The 18338-nt window shown below is 46.7% G+C and overlaps 2 protein-coding genes across 3 annotated transcripts in view; one reads left to right on the forward strand and one right to left on the reverse strand.

Moving 5' to 3' along the window:
• CABLES1 (Cdk5 and Abl enzyme substrate 1) overlaps positions 1 to 3106 on the reverse strand; it is a 100986-nt gene extending 97880 nt beyond the window's left edge. For both annotated transcript variants that reach the window (XM_065932475.1, XM_065932473.1), the window contains exon 1: positions 2107 to 3106. In XM_065932475.1, coding sequence (XP_065788547.1) covers positions 2107 to 2963 — 857 coding nt within the window. In that variant the 5' untranslated portion in view covers positions 2964 to 3106. The remainder of the gene's footprint in view (positions 1 to 2106) is intronic.
• The window catches only part of LOC136166339 (large ribosomal subunit protein eL39-like), a 102315-nt gene continuing 86153 nt past the window's right edge, over positions 2177 to 18338 (forward strand). Inside the window, exon 1 of the mRNA XM_065932476.1 lies at positions 2177 to 2307. The gene's annotated coding sequence lies outside the window, so the exon portion shown is untranslated. The remainder of the gene's footprint in view (positions 2308 to 18338) is intronic.

Below are 18338 nucleotides of genomic sequence, written 5' to 3' on the forward strand. Positions count from 1 at the left end.
AATGAGTCTATACTCCACATCACAATTCATCTAAGCATGTGAAAGTTCTCTCTAGCAATCAGAAAAACAACATACTTCTGACAAAACTCCTGTAAGCAGTGCAGTGTAGGAAACAAAGTGTCCTAGGAGATTTCAAGTTTTTGGCCATGAGAAGTAGCCATGCTCGCCCTTCAAGGCCTTTCTTCAATCTCAATCTCACTGATTTATTTCCTCTCTGCACATTAAATTTGACACGGTTTCTGTTGACAGCTGTAATTTTTTAAAAAGCCTGTCAAGTTGCCAGATACGGATAATTCCAAAGTCATAAGATGAATGCAACTGTCAAGTAAGGAAGCATCACACTGACTCACTCATCTTAAAGTGTGTGTTGGGGGAGGGGATCAATAAAACATCCATGGGGTTCATCTTTATAGGATCAGCGGTTAAATCGGGCTATTTGGAGGATCAGAAATATTAACACACAAGATCGTCTAAAGGAGATTCTTAGAGACGAAGTGTGAGGTCATTTGATCTCCAGCTGTTGCGAGCAGGGGAACACATCTGTCAAGCATGAGACACAGGCTAGTCTGGCGCATGGCTTAGAATAACACCTATGTTTATTACCACTTCTGCCCTGACCCACTGGACAAGCTGGGCTCAGGCTCAAACTACAGAGTCATTAGGAGCCAGTGCATGATGTCAAGCCGCTGGGAAACTGCTGAGTCTGAGCCACTCGCCCAGAAAGGAAGGGATCCCCCTCCCCTCCCGCCCACTGGCCTGCTATGCTATGGGGAGACGTGAGCCCTGACAAGAAACTCAGGCCCAGACGGTCACCTGTGCCCAGCATCACTAATCACCCGGGGAAATCACAAGGCTGTCTGACAGGTCCACACCCCTGTCCGCAGACGTGTGCACTCAACTAGGATGCTGCACACCAAACGGTCCTTTCAACACTTGGGAGGAAAGAGACTCTGGACAAAATTCTGAAGGAGCCTGGTCCATTCATCACCATCTGTCCATTGGGAGAGGAAGTTAAGTTTTCCAACAGACCACCTTCTTAACAGACCAGAAAAAGCCTAAGTGTTCAGAGAAGCATCACAGGAGAGAGGCTGTAACAGAAAAGGTTCTCCTTCCTCATCTCCAGGCCTGCAACAGGCTGGCAAGTTCCCATCCCAGAAGGGGAAACTGAGGCCCCAGGGAGCTGACATAACTGAGCCATAGGAGGCCTTCCTATCTAACTATCCTGGACCTTCCCTCCCAGGAATCAGGCCTGCACTTCCTCCCGGTTGCTCACTCCTGTTCTACCCCGTCCCACCCGCCTGATGCAGACAGAACTGCCCAGGGTGCCTGGAACAAGCTCTAGCCATTTCCTGAATGGGCGAGTGTCCAGCATTTCATGGTTTTGCTAAGATGCTTGAGACGTGGAGATGACTTAAGCTACCAAACACAACCTTTTGAAAGATGAAAAACTTTTCACTCATTTCAGGGAATTCACGTTGGGATGGAAAAAAGAATCCTCAAGCCCTAGTTCCTCTCTGTCCCCCACCCTCAAGGCCTTCAAGGGCACATAAGAAGGGCTTTCCTTTTCTTAGGAAAGCAGAAAGAAAATGCCAAGTGCTCCTGGGACACTGGAATACTTGGAGCGCAAGCAGAACTTCTCAGAAGGCATTTGCGGCGGCGTGTCTGCGACAAGTTAAGGCTCACACGCGCCGCTCGGCCGGCTGCCGGACCCACTGCTGGACTCTGCGTCCCGCCTAGTCTTGCCGGGCGCGAGGAGAGTGCTTCTCCAGGTCCGGCCCGGGTTTCTGAAAGCTCGTGCTCTCTTCCTTGCAATGAGAGGTTTTGACGCCACTTTTTTTGGTGGACTCCCGCAACCTCTAACTCCAACCCCACTTGCATGAGCATTGTGCTTCTTCTCGGTGAGTGCCGGGCTCGTGCACACACGTGTGAACACACACACACGCTCCCCAGAGACCTTCCTTCTTCCGCGTGCCCTGGCGGTTTGGAATTCGCGCCAGAAGCCCAGGGATCCGGCAGGGCGCGGGAAGTGGGAGCGCCCGGTGTCCCGCAGCAGAGCGCCGGCCGGGTGGGGTCAGGAGAGGCGCGCGTCGCGTCCTGGCTACTCACCGGGACCTCTGCAGCTGCTCGAAGGCGCTGGAGCCGCTCCCCGGGCCCGCCTGCTCCAGCGAACAGTAGTTCTGCGAGGTCTGTCTGGAGAAGGCGATGGGCAGGATTCCCTGAGTGAACGAGTTGAGGCGGCCCCGACTGCCGCTCCCGCCCCCGGGGGTCCCGGAGCTCAGGAAGGCGGCCGCCGGCACGTGCACTCCGGTAAAGGCATCGTCCTCCTCCAGCTCCTCCGGCCCGGCATCCCCGGGCCCGTCTGGCGGCTGCGGCTGAACGCCGGCGGCGAAAGGCGCGGGCCGGAGCGGCTGCCACTGCTCCCCCGACGCCCGGCCGGCGCCCAGGGGGCTCGCGAACCCCCGGGCCGCCCCGGGGCCGAGCACGGTCGCGTGGCCGCCGGGGACGAGCGGCGGCAGCGGCGAAGGCGGCGGGAGGCAGGGGCCCGATCCAGGCGCCAACGCCGCCGCCGCCGCGCCCGCCGCGGAGAGCGCGCCGCAGCCGCCCCGCTCGGCGGCGGCGAGCAGGCTGAACCGAGTCCTCGCGCCGCAGCCGCTGCTGGGCTTGGCCGCGCTGCTGTCCTCGCCGCCGGCCCACTCCTCGTCCTGCAGCGGCGGCCGTCCGTCCAGCGAGATGTTGGTGAGGAAGGAGAGGGCAGCCTGGCGGCGCCGCGGGTCCATGCGCGGCTTCCTGGGGGGCTCGGGCGGCGGCAGCGGCGGCTGGGCCGGCGCTGCGGCCGCGGGCCGGGGCTGCGGCGGCGGCTGCAATCTGCCGGTGCCCGCGGCGTCGGTGCCGGCGCTGCTGGTGCTGCTGCTGCGGACGGCCGTGCCGGCGGTGGCGGCCGTGGTGGCGGCAGTCGCCGCCATTGTGTCCGTCTGCGGCGAGATTTCCGCGATGCCCCCGGAGAAGCGAGCGGCGCCCGAGTGCTAAGCGGCGGGCGCGAGCGCCGGTGACCCGGGCTGGGCAGGGCGCGGGGCGCGGGCGGCGTGCGCGGCGGCCCGGCCCCCCAGCGGGCGGGCCATGCTCGCCCCTCGGTGCTCGGGCGGGGGGCGCCGCCGCCCCGGCCCACGCGCGCGGCTGCTGCCTGGCTCGCTGGCCGTCTGCCCGCCCGCCTGCGGGATCGGTGCTGGGCCCTCCGGGACCCCGCGATCTCCGGCTCCCCGGCCCCCGGGTCGGTATTTATAGGTGCGCGCGCCCCGCGCTCGCTCTGCGAAACGCTCTTTGCAAAAAAAAAAAAAAAGAAAAAACAACACAGTATCACGTGTGGGGGGGTGAAACCTGGGAGGAAAACAAAGCCGCAGGCGGCAGCCGCGCAGGCAGGCGGCGGGAGGCGGGGGGCCAGCGGAGGAGGAAGAGGAGGAGGAAGGGAAAACCGAGCGGGTGGCGGGGCGGGGATCGGCCTGACGGTCCAGGTAGTCCGAGCTGACTGCGGGGAGAGTTGGTGGCTCCTTGCCGGGGCGCGCGCCCAGGTGCGGGAGGCGAGCACGCTTCCCCGTCGCGCTTGGACTGGGAATTGCGGGGAGCGAGCAGAGCCCCGAGTCACGCGTGAGGATGTGGTCCCGGGAGGGTTGTGGGTCTGCGGGACGAGTCACTGGAATTGAAGCGATTTGGCCCGCGAACTTGTTAACTGGATCCCGCCCTGCCCTTGTTGGGCCCCGAGAATTAAGTCCTTATTAATAGTTACACGAGTAGGGCCACACCCCTTTATGTGGACAGTCCCACCAGCAAGCGGTCGCTGACCGTTGAGTTTGAGTCTCATTCATTTGCAGGCGGAGGACGCAGCTCCTGTTATAAATACACACCGTGGGGTGCACAAGAACCCCAAACAGATGTTTAGAGCTTCCAGTGTCTTCTATTAAATAAGTACCTGTACAAGGATGCAATGACCCTTCCAGAGCTGCAACGAATCTGGGAGGGGTCGCAGTATGCTGTACCCCAGCCCCACTGCCAACAACCTTCTGTTCTGGGGTGGGGGGGCTTTACCGTGAACCATCTGAAAATGCCTGCAGATTTCCCTCTGCGGTTTGGGTGAGTTATCAAAGGCAGTAGGAACAGTTGTCACACTGACTTGAGTTCTCTGACATCTAAGAAACCTCTCTACACTTTCCTGAGGGAGAAGCAATGTGTTTAAGATCAAGTGATTAATTTAATTAAAGGTTTAAATTTAGCCTTGAAGCTAATGGGTAACTCTACATTGAAATTCCACTCCATTTCAAGTTCAGGAGAGTAAATTGAGTGATGCAGAGCAAATACACCCTTCCAGAGACATGCAGCCAGCCTGGAGGAGGAGATATGGGAGGAGGAGGAGTTCAGGTTACAGTGGCTTAGGCCAAACTTGGCACATGGCCCTTTACTTGAACAATTGCTCATTTTTAATTTTATGCCATTTTTAGGCCTTTTGAAAAAGTGGAACCAAGAGTCTAGAGCAGCCTTATTGCAGCTAAGTGACCAGCTCTGTATAATTTCATTAGGATTTTAATTACTCTGTTTAACTTCTTGAAACTCCCAAGTTACTCTATTACAACTAACTTAATTTACTTGACCACTGTTCTGGTTGTGCTGGCAGGCAGTGTTTAAAAAACCACCTCCACTGCACATGTAAAAGAAAAACTTTTTTAATCACAAAAGTGATATATATTAATTGCAGAACATTTACAGAATAAGATAAGCAAAGAAAAGTAGGGGGGAAAACGTTATTAACAATCTCATCTCATATGGAAATAACCATTACAATTTTGATTTCTGTCCTGTGTTTATTAAGCAAGTTAAAGCCGGCAGTTTGTGTCTTGTGATCTTTTCTTGATGTGTTTCAATTATCCTCCTTTTTTAGAATATTTTTCTATAGCATCATTTTATTTATTTTTTTAATATAGCATCATTTTAGTAACTGCACAGTGTTCAATTTGATGGAGAAACTATAATTATTAAGCCTATGCCCTACATTGAATTAGGTTGTTTCCCTTTTGCTGTTATAAAGAGTGATGATGACATCCTCTATTTTTCTAAATCTTGCTACTTATCCAGTATTATTTTCTTAGGATAAATAGATGCTGGGGCAAGGGCCAGATCATGTTTTAAGGCTTTCTATCCAGAAAAGTTGCTACAACCTGCTTCCTCACTCTTGCCAGCATTGAGTATTAAATTTTTTCACCAGTATTCATTTATTTGCCCATTTAGGCTATTTTAAGGGTTAAATATGCAAACTAATATCAATTATTTAGTAGGCATCAAACAAGAATTAACTGGTTCTGTGATCTTATGGCGATCAGGAGAGATACAATTTATTGTTCGCCTACTATGTGCTGGGCTTCCCTGGTGGCTCAGATGATTAAGAATCTGCCTGCAATGTGAGAGAGAGACCGGGGTTCCATCCCTGGGTCAGGAGGACCCCTGGAAAATGGAATAGTTACCCACTCCAGTATTCTTGCGTGGAGAATCCCACGGAGAGAGGAGCCTGGTGGGCTACAGTTCATTTGGTCGCAAGGAGTCGGACATGACTGGGCAACTAACACTTACTTTACTATGTGCTAGATACCGAATATTTCTAATTCTTATGCTTATGACCATGCTGCAATGGGGGGAGAGGGGTTATCATCAATAGTTTGCAAATGAGGCTCAAAAAAATTAAACGATTAGCCCAAGGTCAGTAGCTCTTAAAGAGGCTGGGCCAGGATGCAAATTTTACTCCAAGACCCATGCATATTCTTACGCCCTCTGCTGGTGAGCATGTTTTCTAGGGGGCGGTGCTGTCTGCATATTTAATTTCATATTCTTACTGAAGGTCAACTATAATGGCACTAAAACAAGCTATGGAGGAAGGGATCCGGGTGTCAAGAGCAAGTCTCTAATCAACCTCTATGTGGACAGCACCGTCCTGCTACAAAAGGGATAAAAAGAAGTATAGCTTTTAACCCTTGTGCCCTTGACACTGGAAGTAGTGAAAACCAAAAGCTGAGGACACATTGAAGTAAAATTGTAAGATGGACTCTGGTTAAGTGATCAAATGAGCAATCTGACGGGACTGTCTATACATGTTATCATATTGTGAAGAAGTAGTTTTTATTTGAGGGGAGGCCTCAGGTAAGAGCCAGGATTTAAGCTGACCTGGGAAATGAAGGAAGGAAGGAGAAGTTCAGTTCAGGAAGAGAAAATTCTGCAAATTCCTTGTAGATTGCCGGCACAAAAAACTAGAACTTGAAGTCTAATTCTTTCTGGTTTGCCAAGGTTTTTTTTTTCTCCCATTTACTTTCATGTTGCCCCTTCCAAGCACCCATTCTGAAAACTGTAATTGCATGCACAAAGTGTTTTGATTGACATATATGGGAGTCAATTAAAAAAGAAAAGGAACCTATTAATACAAGTAATCACTGACCTTTTTAAAAAAAATAATCCAGCAGACCAAAAAGTCTGAAAATTTGCTTTGAGATGACTGTGTTAAGAAAATACATTTCAGATGCTTCCCCGAGGTGTCCTCAGTCTTCCAAAAGGAGATTGTTTATGCCCATTTTGCTACCTACAGTTGTAGAATTTTTATGATATTGGCATTTTAAAAAAATTAATGAATTTTCTTTGTATTACTTTGATACTTGATGTATAGCAAACTTGATTTTATTTTGTTTGAAATTAACCTGTTTTTTTAAAAATTATACTGATTATGCATGGAATAAGCATGTCATGTACAAAGAAGGGGCTTCCCCAGTGGCTCACGGGTAAAGAATCCGCCTGCAATATAGGAGATGCAGGAGACAATCCCTTAGTGGGAAAGATCCCCTGGAGGACAGCTATGGCAACCCACTCTGTTATTCTTGCCTGGAGAATCCCGTGGACAGAGGAGCCTGATGGGCTACAGTCCATTGGGTCGCAAAGAGTTGGACATGACTGAAGCGACCGAGCATGCACACATGTGCACAGAAAGCGCTTCTCATGTAATTATAACTCCCGAACATGCAAATTACATTTGGTGCCAGCTTCTAGATGAAGTCTCCTCTAGACTGCGCACAGAACAACAGGCCTAGAAGGCTCTGTGTCTCCCAGTATAAAAGTATTATTTTACAGCATTTGTGTTTGCTCAGGTCACTCTCACATCAGAGTGGGGTGAATGTGGCCAGATTCTGAGGGAAACATCACCTCTTTGCTGCTGGGAAGATCAGCTGGGCTGATAGTAACCTTCACTGATCCATAGTAACCTTCACTGATAGGTGGGCAAACTACATGAAGAGACAGCTCAGAGCAACTGAAATGCAAATGCCCACCAAGCATTTGAAAGAAGAAGAAATGAGTGATGGACATTCTTATTGGAACCAACCTTTCTGGAAAGTCATTTGGTAAAGGTATCATGAGCCTTAAGAAAATCGTGCTTGAGAGCTTGGGCTTGGGAGTCTCACTGTCCGGGTTAACTTTGGGGCCCATTGTCACAGTTTTGAGAACACTGAGTATACCATGCTTTGTGCTTCAGTTCTGTCACCCGTGAAATGGGAATGGTAATATCTACTTTGTATATTGATAGCATTGTTACCAGGATTCAGTGCAGTAATGGTGCAGTTAATGCATGGAAAAGGTAACCACTCAAGAAATGTAGTTACTATAATAATTCTCAGGAGCTATTGTGAAACAAGGTCAAACATGTATGCACAAAAATATTCATCACAGCATTGTTTAAAGAAAACCTGGAAAAAGGAAACCCTAAATGTGGAGCAATGGAAAAACTAAGTAAAAAATGGTTTTCTCAAACAATGGGATATTGTGCTTCTATTTTTTTTTAGTTATCTTTACCAAGCTTTCTTAATGACATGAAAAATGTTTTTTTGAAACAATGCTAATATAAACAGAATAGAATAGAAACTAGACAGACCACAATATCTCAACTTTGTGAAAAAATAGAATCGTTTTAAATATTAGTATGTGCCTAAAGGGTACATGTGACCAAAAGGTTAAATAATTGGCTAAGACAGTAGGATTTATGGTGATTTTTATTTGCTTCTTTTTGCTTATATAAATAGAAATAAATGTGGTCATTATAGAAGCTGCTTTCCAATGAATACTTTTTAAAATATTTTTTAAATGACTGGAAATAAAGCTTGAAAGAAAATATGGCCAAATGTTAACTGGTGGAATTATTGGGGAACTTTTCTCAGTCTCTTTAGGGATATTAGGAAGCAACTAGCTTTCTTTGCTACAGATGGATAGGAGGTGGTTAGCCAGAAAGAAGGAAATTCTTTTAGGAAGGAAACCAAGTATGAATGAAGGTGCTGAGCCAGGGATAAGAAAGGAAAGGACTTTTTGGAACTGGCTGGCAATGAACAGACCTCCCAGAACAGTGACACTTAAAGGACTGTCTTCTCTGGTGGTCCAATGGTTGAGATACTGTGATTCCCATGCAGTGAGGGCAGGTTCAGACCCTGGTCAGGAAACTAAGATCCCACATGACTCGTGACCAAAAAAAACACCAAAAACCTGCAGCAGTGAATAATGGGAAATAACACCAAAAGACAATATTTAGGGCCAGATCATGAGGGATCCGTAATCTAAAGGGAGAAATTTGAACCTATGTGTACTGGAGACCGGTACTGGAGACCCATAGGTGATTTTTTTTGAACAAGAAGTGACACGTGTGTTGAGAGCCAAACTGAAGGGCTATAAGAAGGGCTATTAATTTGGCAAGTGTGCACATGGGGTTGAACAGAGAGTCAAGAATGGGAAGGGTTTTTTCCTTCAATCTTCCATTGTGTTTATTCACTCAGCATGCTTTGAGCTCCTGCTTTATGCCATGCTCTCTGCCAGGCACCTAGTAACACAAGGTTCCAGGTTTCAAGGAGTTAGCAGTCAGGTGAAAAAACAGGAAAGACAGCAAAGAGAACAAGAATGGGTTCCCTTTTAGGTGCAAGTCCCGAGGCGGTCATTTCTATTTAATAGTTTGGATTCTCGTCAAAGCCCTGCTGTTGATTCTATCGAATATATATAGAAATAGAGGCTCAGACAAGTTAAGCCTCTGGGGTAGCTTACCTGGATAATTCAGCTGGTCCCTGGATAATTTTTTCCTTAACGTCTTAGGGTGCAGGTCCATGTCACAGGGAGCGACTGAATCCTAGGGGTCAGAGAGGCCCCACGGGGAAGGTGGTATTTGAACTTGGACTTTAATGTACATGTGAGACGGGGCATTTCAGGCCAGGCAAAGGCACAAGGACAATAATGTTAGGACTCTGTTACAACAATTTGGGCCCGAGGCAGTAGCACTTGGAATTGGCAGTGAGAATGGAAAAGAAGGGTCAAGGGCATGAGGCATTGAGGAGAAGCTGGCTTCCAGATTTCCAACCTGGGGGAGCAGCTGTAATTCCTGAAACAGGCAACAATACCCTGGGAAGGGGAGCCTAGATGAGAGGGGAAGACGCTGGCTGCATTCTGGCAGGAGTTCCTGGTTTACACTCTCATACAGGGGCCCAGGGAAAGGTAGGAAGGTCTCATTTTGCTAAATCATGACTTAATTAGATGGAATGAGAAGAAGGTTTTGTGTTTGCATGGTCACAACCCCCTAATCTGATTACAGATAGGTTTGCAGGGGGAATGGCAGAGGACACTTGTCTCTGGAGCCCCTACGCTGGCCATAATCACTCACTCATTTGCCCTTTGAGACTCAGTTCAGAGTCAAAACAGGATCCTGGCCCCCTTTTGTGATGTACCCGAGAGGTGTTAGGAACAAGCCATTCTAGAACTGGGCTCATTTCAGCCACATTCAAGGATCCGCTTGATCACAGGTGACCGAAACCCAAGTCAAAGTGGCTTAAGGAGAATTTATTATATTTATAGTATCTAAAGGTATAGGAAGGTCTCTGGACTTCCCTCACAGTCCAGTGATTAAGCCTTCACCTTGCAACTCAGGGGGAGTTGGAAAGGGGTGTGGGTTCAGTCCTAGGTTGGGAAGCTAAGATCGCATACCTCTCGTCAAACAAACAAGCCATAAAAACAGAAACAATATTGTAAAAACATTCAATGAAGACTTTGAAAATGGTTCATATAAAAAAATCTTTAAAAAATAAAATAAGGATATATGAAGTTCTCAAGGAACACAGAAATAGGAATATAGCTGCGGCCCAGGCAGAGAGTACATGGATTTGAACACTTGGGAGCCTACCTTTTCTTGCCCCCTTAACCCTTTCTAGCTCCTGGTTCACACACTCCCTCTGCAGAGTCTGTTCTTTTAGTCCACTGGGCAAGAAACCGGGCCCTGGACAGATTCTCATCTTTATAACCTACAGAGTCTGGAGCCTCTGGGTTTCCATCTCAAATTTACAAAGGAAGACTGATTGGCAGAGCTTGTGTGGAGCAGACCCTGGGCTTCTCATCTTGGCTAACAGGCAGGCATTCACTCCAGAGGCAGATGGATGGTAACAGGGGGCGGGGCATCCCAGAAGAAAGAAAGTGCGGGGCAGGTAAAACAGTAAAGCCCAGCCTCCTGGGACACTTTTCTAACTTCTCTAGGTCTAATTTCCTTGCTTGGAAAATGGAGATGCATGCTCTATCTTGGAGGTTACTACTACAAAGAGTAAAGAGGATGGGACTTCCCTGATGGCCCAGTTGTTTATAATCCGCCTGCCAATGCTAGGGACATGGGTTCGATCCCCAGTCCAGGAAGATTCCACATGCTGTGGAGCAGCTAAGTCCATCCCCCACAACTACTGAGCCTGTGCACCTAGAGCCCGTGTTCCGCGACAAGAGAAGTCTCCGTAATGAGAAGCCCTCGCACCGCAAAGAAGAGTTGTCCCCACTCAACACAACTAGAGAAAGCCCTGGGCAGCAAGGAAGACCCAGCAAAAGAAAAAAAAAATCTTTAAAAAGAGTAAAGAAGATGAAAAGGCTTCCCTGGTGGTTCAGATAGTAAAGATTTCCACACCACATATCCCCCACCCCCCCACACACAATGCAAGAGACCCGGGTTCGATCCCTGGGTCAGGAAGATCCCCTGGAGAAGGAGGGGATGGCTACTCACTCCAGTACTCTTGCCTGGGAAATCCCATGGACAGAGGGCCCTGGCAGGCTACAGTCCATTGGGTCACAAAGAGTCAGAAACAACTGAGTGACTAAGACTTTCGCTTTCAGAAAGGATGAAAAGATATTGCTGGTACTCAGGCTTCCCACCAAGTGCTCCTACAGGCAAAGAAGAGACTAGGACTTCCCTGGTGGTTCAGTGGTTAAGACTTGGTGCTTCCACTTTAAGGACGCAGATTCAATCCCTGGTGGGGGTACTAAGATCGCACATGCTGCACCATGATGTCAAGAAATAAAATAAATAAATAAGTTAGAAAAGAGAAAACAGACAGCTTGAGGGGTCTGTTGGTGAAGCTGAAAGCAGAACATTTATTTGAGGTCTTTTTAGCATAAAAATGTGTGAGCTAGGGGAATTTAGCATATAATAACTGACATCTCAAATTAGTAAAGATAAGATAAATTATTTAGTCAGTGATGTCAAGATTGACTGGGTTGCCAGTTGGGGGAAAAAAAGTAGATCCCTCACAGTTTATACCAGGTTAAATTCCCAATGGAAGAAAGATTTAAATGCAAGAAAATGAAATCATGTAAGTGAAGAAGGAATTCATAGGGCCTGGACTCCATCTCAGGCCTGTCCGTGCTGATCGTGCACCTCTGAACTCTGTGCTTAGCGCCTGTGGGATTGACAATGGAAGGATAAGACCCCCCTCTGGGCGGGGGAATCTTGAAGAAGAGAAAACAGACACTAATCACCCCTGCCTCCGGACAGTATCTATCGAAATGTAATCACAAGCTTATCGGTTATTAACTGGTTGGAATGTAACCGCGGGCTTATTGATTATTGACTGTTTGAATACATAACACGTGAATTATGGGGTTATTGTAGTTGTATTTACCCTACCTTTGTTTATGTAAGTCTCAAGGGAATTGAGGTGGTGGGTTTGGACACGTACACATGGGGTAGGTGGTGGGTTTGGACACGTACACATGGGGTATAAAAGATTTTCACAAATGCTGGACGGGGTCCTTGGCTAAGAGGAGACTCTGCCTTGGGCCCGCCGGTGTAATAAACTGCACTCCACTATCTGCATTGTCCTTCTGAGTGAGTCTGTTTCCCGGAAAGCGTGGCTATAACATAAGTAGTTAGGAAAAGTGCCAAAGACCTTAGTAAAAGAGCTCAGAACCAGGACTCACGGTTTGCCTTGTTCAGCACCAAAACTCCAGCCCCTAAAGCAGGGCTTGGAAAAGAGTCAGAACTCAATAAATTTTTTGTGAAAAGAATTAATGAGAGAATATTTTAAAAAATCAGCTCAGATAGGGGAGAAGCCTTTGTAAGTATGACATAAAATCCAAGAGCAATGAAAGCAAAGGTAAATTGGGACTTCCTTGGTGGTCCAGTGATTTAGACTCTGTGCTGCCAATGCAGGGGGTACAGGTTCAATCGGTGGTAGAGGAACTATTATAGAATCCCACATACCATGTGACTTGGCAAAGATTATTTTAAAAAGATTTTAAAATAATAGAAACAAAATGGGTAGGGAATTCCCTGACAGTCCAGTGGTTAGGACTTGGCGCTCTCATTTTGGTGGCCTGGGATCAGTCCCTGGCCTGGAAACTAAGATTCCACAAGTGGTGCACTGCATTCAAAACAATAATAAATATTGTTTTTAAAAAAGCAAAGGAAAATTTAGCTACTATATACATATGTATAAAGCAAATTAGGTGGGGAGAGGGGTAAGGGAAGCAGACTAATCAAAAGACAACTATACTGGAGGACAATATTTACAATTCACTTTACAAAAGGGACCTTTCTTTAATATTTAAAGAAATTGTAAATGTCAATTAAAGAAAAATCAACAATCCAGGAGAAACATGGGCAGATGATATGAAGAAATAGCTCCCAGAATAAGAAATACAAGTGGGTTTTGCACATTCAGAAAATAAAAGGCTACTCCTCCTGCATAATTAAAAAAAAAAATGAAAACTCTAACAGGATACAAGTGTCACCAGTCAGACTGGCCAAGGTCAGAAAGGTTGAAAGCACATTGTCTGTTGTGCCTTGGTTAAGGGATCAGAAACAGATACTCTGATGAAGTGTAGACTGGGAGCAGTCTTCAGAGAGCATGTAGACCATGCACTCTGCCCCGTGACCTACTTCCAGGAATCTGCCCTACAGATATATTAACACATGTACAAATGAAGAATATTCAGGATTATATTTTTTGCAATGTTTCTTGTAATAGCAAGCTATTGGAAATAACAATCACAGGGCTGGTTAACAAATTTTGGCACATTCACATAATGAAAAATTGTGCAGCTGTTGAAAGAATGAAATAACTCATTATGAATATTTATGAAAGTCTCCAAGATGTAGTGTTATCTGAAAAAAAGAAAGCTGCAGGGGCAATGCTTTTATGCTCCTTATACTAAATAACAAATAACAACCCACATATATACTTTCTTGTACTGTGTAGAGATGATTTCTTGGAGAATTCCCAAGAATATGGGAATGGTGGTTGCTTCCTGGGAATGAAGCCAGTTGCTTGGAGAACAGAGGGGTTAACTTTTCATTCTCAACTCTTTGATACCTTTTGAATTTTGCTTCAGGACATGTATTATCTCTTCAAACAGTAAATTAAGAACAATGCGGGTTAATTGAGCACTCTACCCGGAAGTATATCCACCCACGATTGATTTAATGTGAAAATGTTTTAACTGACTTAGGTTATGCTAATGAACTCCCCCTCCCAAATCTCTGAAATTAAAATTCAGGAAAAGACGTAGCACTTTTATCCCAGGACTTGGTCTGCAGGGCACACCAGCAGTGGCCCCTTTCGGAAGAGAACAGAACTTTGCAGGGTGTTTGGCACATCACGAAGCTGCCCTACAAATGTGAGTTCTTGTCTGTGGGAAAGGAAATGCTCTGGGAGAGGAGCTGGAGGGAACCTCCGCTCCCCTGGCAAGGACAACGGGCTGATGAACGGCTGGTGCTGGGAGCAGTGCCTTGGGAGACCAGGAAATCCAAGGTCATATAGGGTCCGGATTCTTCAACCTAGCACAGTCCCTGCACACAGTAAACACTCAAAAAAAAAAAAAAAAGCATTCTCATTTCAAGAGTGAATGAAAGTACCAAGTTACCCGGATCTTGCCTAAGGGTGGTGTCAAATGCTGTTTTAAGTCCCATAAATAGATGACATTTAGCCTGGGGCTTTAAGGAGGAATTCCCCCAGACTTCCCTGATGGTCCAAGGCTTAAGACTCTGTGCTTGCAACGCAAGGGGCATGAGTTCTATCCCTGGTTGGGGAACTAAGGTAGACCAGAAATTAAAAAAACAAAACAAAACAGCAAACACCTGGTGGACAAGGGGGATAAAACGGGATTTTAGGCAGAAAGAACACCTTACCTTTGGACAGAAGAGTGGAGGGAGAGGAGCTCACAGAACACCTATCTGTCCTGCTTAGCGGGCTCAGTCGCTCAGTGCTGTCCGACTCTTAGCCACCCCATGGACTATAGCTTACCAAGCTCCTCTGTTCGTGGGATTTCCCAAAGCAAGAACTCTGGAGTGGGTTGCCATTTCCATCTCCAGGGGATCTTCCCAATCCAAGGATTGAACCCGACTCCCCTGCATTGGCAGACAGATTCTTTAGCGCTGAGCCCCCAGGGAAGCCCTGTGTCCTGCTTGGAGCAGCAGTCATGTGGTCAGTTACCGCTGGGGGCATGGTGTGTGTTGGCAGCTACCTGACAAAGTGAGCTCAAAAAGGTCCAAAACTGACGGACAGGAGAGAGAACAACCAGGTCCCGTTCACTTGAACAGAGAGGGGAGGCTTCAGGAAGGGAAGGCCTCACTTGGAGCCCATCCCCACCTCAAAGGCTAACTGTGAGATGTGGACGGAGTCGAGCTAGCAGCCTATCAGATCCAGTTCCTCCTTGGTAAACCACCTCCTTCATTATAAATATTATCTCTGAGAGCCACAGATAATGGAGAGCCACGATCCGTAAATGCTTTCAAAATCCTAAATTGGTTTTTAAATTTTTGTCAGCAAAACCCACCCTGAGCTGATCTGAAGCTACTCATAGACTTAACTGATCATACTCCGTGTGTCTGTATATAAATTCTTCTGTGGCAATACGTGTGATTGATTATAGGATGCTATTCTAGACACTGCTGAAAGGTTCTATAACATATCATTGGTGCACCATGCTGCTTTTCTAAAATTTGGAAAATTCTGAGTTCTGAAACACATTAAGCCCCAAGAGTTTTGCCAGGATTTGTGATCTAAGAGACCAATACAGGCAATGTCTAAAATAAAAATAGTATAATGACCTTTGATAAAAGAAGAAGAAATCAAAGAATAGAAATGTATAAAAATAGGATGTATATTTCGTTATGTAAATGCTAGGGCAGGACTACCCCAGAAGACTTAACACAAACTGGGGAGAGTGGTAGACACCCCTCCTGTGGGGTGGGGGTGGCCCTACAGTGGACTTTTTTTTTTAATAGTAGCTTGTCTGTGTGCTCCACTCCTGTCGGTGAGGTAGCACCTTCTCCAAGGGCCGGTGGGCCACGTGGTACTTGGCTGATCTGCCCAGGTTGGGACATGTCAAGCAGTCCATGGCTGCTCACCTTCCTGTAAAACTCACTCTCCAAGTCTCAATATATCTTAAGGGTGAGGAGTTAAACATAGCAGTCTGTTCACCAGAGCCAAAAGGTAGAGGCAAACCAAGTGTCCTTCCATGGATGAATGGGCCCCAAATTGTGGTTCATACATACAGTGGAACATTAGTCAGTCTTACGAAGGAAGGAGATTCTGGCACATGCGACAATGTGTGAATGAAACTTGAAGACATCATGCTAAGTGAAACAAGCCAGTCACAAAAAGACAGATACTGCTGGATTCCAGTCTCTGGAGCAGTCAAATTCAGAGAGACAGGAAGTGGAATGGTGGTTGCCAGAGGCTAGGGAGAAGGGAATGGGGAGTTATTGTTGAATGGGGACAGAGTTTCAGTTTTGCAAGATGAAGAGGGTGCTAGAGATGGACGGTGGCCATGACTGCACAACACCCTGAAAGGTACTTCATGCCATTGTACTGCACTCTACTGCACTTAATGCCACTTAAGAATGGTTAAGATGGTAGATTTCATGTCAAGTGTATTTTAGCACAAATAAAAATTTAAAAACAAAGAATGAAGCCACTGATGGAAAGACTGGGAAGCAAATATGAACTCTGCTATTGACCAGGTTGTTGTGGATCTTGGCCAGGTTAACCTCTTTGGGTCTTAGTCTCCATATCTGTGAAACAGGGATAGCAATGTACTCTTCTTGGGGTGGGAGCGCATTACCAGATTCACCCAGGATCGTGTGTGTAAGCCACGGGCCACGCTGTCTGCACTCAGGAAACTTGGTTGTTATTATGCATGCACATTTCACTTACTGCTCCTGAAAGCAATCTTTTTCCCTCAGACACTCACATAGAAGCATTTGGGGTATCAGCCCAACAGCAAGGTTAGATGGACATTAACAATGAAGAATGACTGGAGACCCAGGGAAGTGTGAGTATAAGTTTCCTGGGTCTTCCTGCCTGGAGATCAGCATCCTTCTCACCCACAGTGAACCATCCTGAGAAGTGTTTTAGGCAACTTCGCTGTATCTAGAGAAAGCCCTTCCTAACCAGACCCCCCTCCCAGAAGAACACTTCTCCTTAAGTGTAAAACCTTCACTATTCCCATTTAGACTCTCAGGGAGAGTTGATAATTGTTGTTGACAGCAGCAAGTGTTCATTTTCTTTTGTTTTGGTTAAACAATAATTTGATTGGAAAAATGCTTCCTGGTGCAGTAATTAATGATCGGCTAGAGCTAATAACACCAGAGGTAAAGCAAAAGGCACTTAACCCAGCTAGTTATTAGCTACCAGGAAAAATGTCAGACCTGGAAGGCAATCTGTGCTGGTACAAACTCTAAGATTGGTAGGAAGAAGGGGGGGGGGGGGGGTGTGTGGAACTAAGCAATTTCTTTTTGTGAAATGAAAAGTTTAAAAATGGAGCGTTTTGTTGCCATAGACACCATTCCTGGCTCTGGGCTATCCTCCACGCCTGAATCCAGCCACACAGCAATTAGACCGTTTTCAGCAGGGCAGCAGAGCCTCCCAAGTACCTATAATGAATATCTGCAGCTCCAGGCTTCCGCGGAAATCCTCAAGCCTTCACTTGTCAGCGTAATTTCCTTGGGAAGTGTTTCTAATTACACATTTCTTGCTGCCTGCTCCAGGTCAAGTCTTCTTGTGTACAATATACCAATTACATAAAACCTCAAAACAGTGAGGGGGACCCTGGAGTAATCCAAAGTGCTCTGTAGTTGTTTTTTAACTTAGTAGTTAAGCATTACTGGGTGTAACAGGGCATCATTTGCATGAGCTAAAATAACGTTTAAGGAACAGCACGTGCCTTGTTCTTAATAAATCTCTGTAGAGGTCAGACCCATTTCAGCAAGACATTTATATAGTAACAGAATCTCCATCGCCAACACATGGTCTGTTTCTTTTAAGTGTTATAGCAGGGTCCCTGTGAAGAGGAACTTCATTCTTTCGTATTATCTCCTGGGACCTGCCACTTAGGGGACTCCTGGCAGTTAAGTTTCCTGGAGGTGGACTCTTAGTTTTAGTAATTCTCCAAGATGTCAATCTTTGCCCACTATTCTTAGAGAAAATTGAAGTAAAATTAAATCTCAATCCAGATGCTACTATATGGATGGTAAATTTTCTTTGGATTTGAATAAATTGGAGGATATTCTAGCTCTTGAAGAAGAGGCAAAAATAGGTTTTCTAAAATGGTGGGTTTCCTTGGATTGAGGGTTCCCTTCCTTACAGGGGAGCTCTAAGTTCCACTAACCTCTCTAACTTGCCTTGTGTCATGAAAGAATAAGAGTACTGAGTCAGTGCTCACAGGTAGGGACTCTGATCACCTTGGTGGGGCTGAGGAGTTGGGCTCAGTAGAGCCCCCAGGCAGTGTCCACTTGGGGAGGGCTGGTCCTGACCTCAGCTTGCAACTGACCCTGATGCAAGACCATTCTCTGACCCTGGTCCCTAAGGAGTCTCAGCCGAAAGTGGCAGCTGCTGCAAGATATGGCATTTGCTTCAGGCTTGCTTCTGCCCACTGGCCCCTCCTCCCAATCTCTAAATGTTGATACCTAGGGGTCAATCCAGGACCTCTTATCTCTGCCTACACTCACTTCCTAAGTGACCTCATCCAGTGACAAGGCCCTA

This window comes from Muntiacus reevesi, chromosome 4, assembly GCF_963930625.1.
Source record: "Muntiacus reevesi chromosome 4, mMunRee1.1, whole genome shotgun sequence".
Lineage (NCBI taxonomy): Eukaryota > Metazoa > Chordata > Mammalia > Artiodactyla > Cervidae > Muntiacus > Muntiacus reevesi.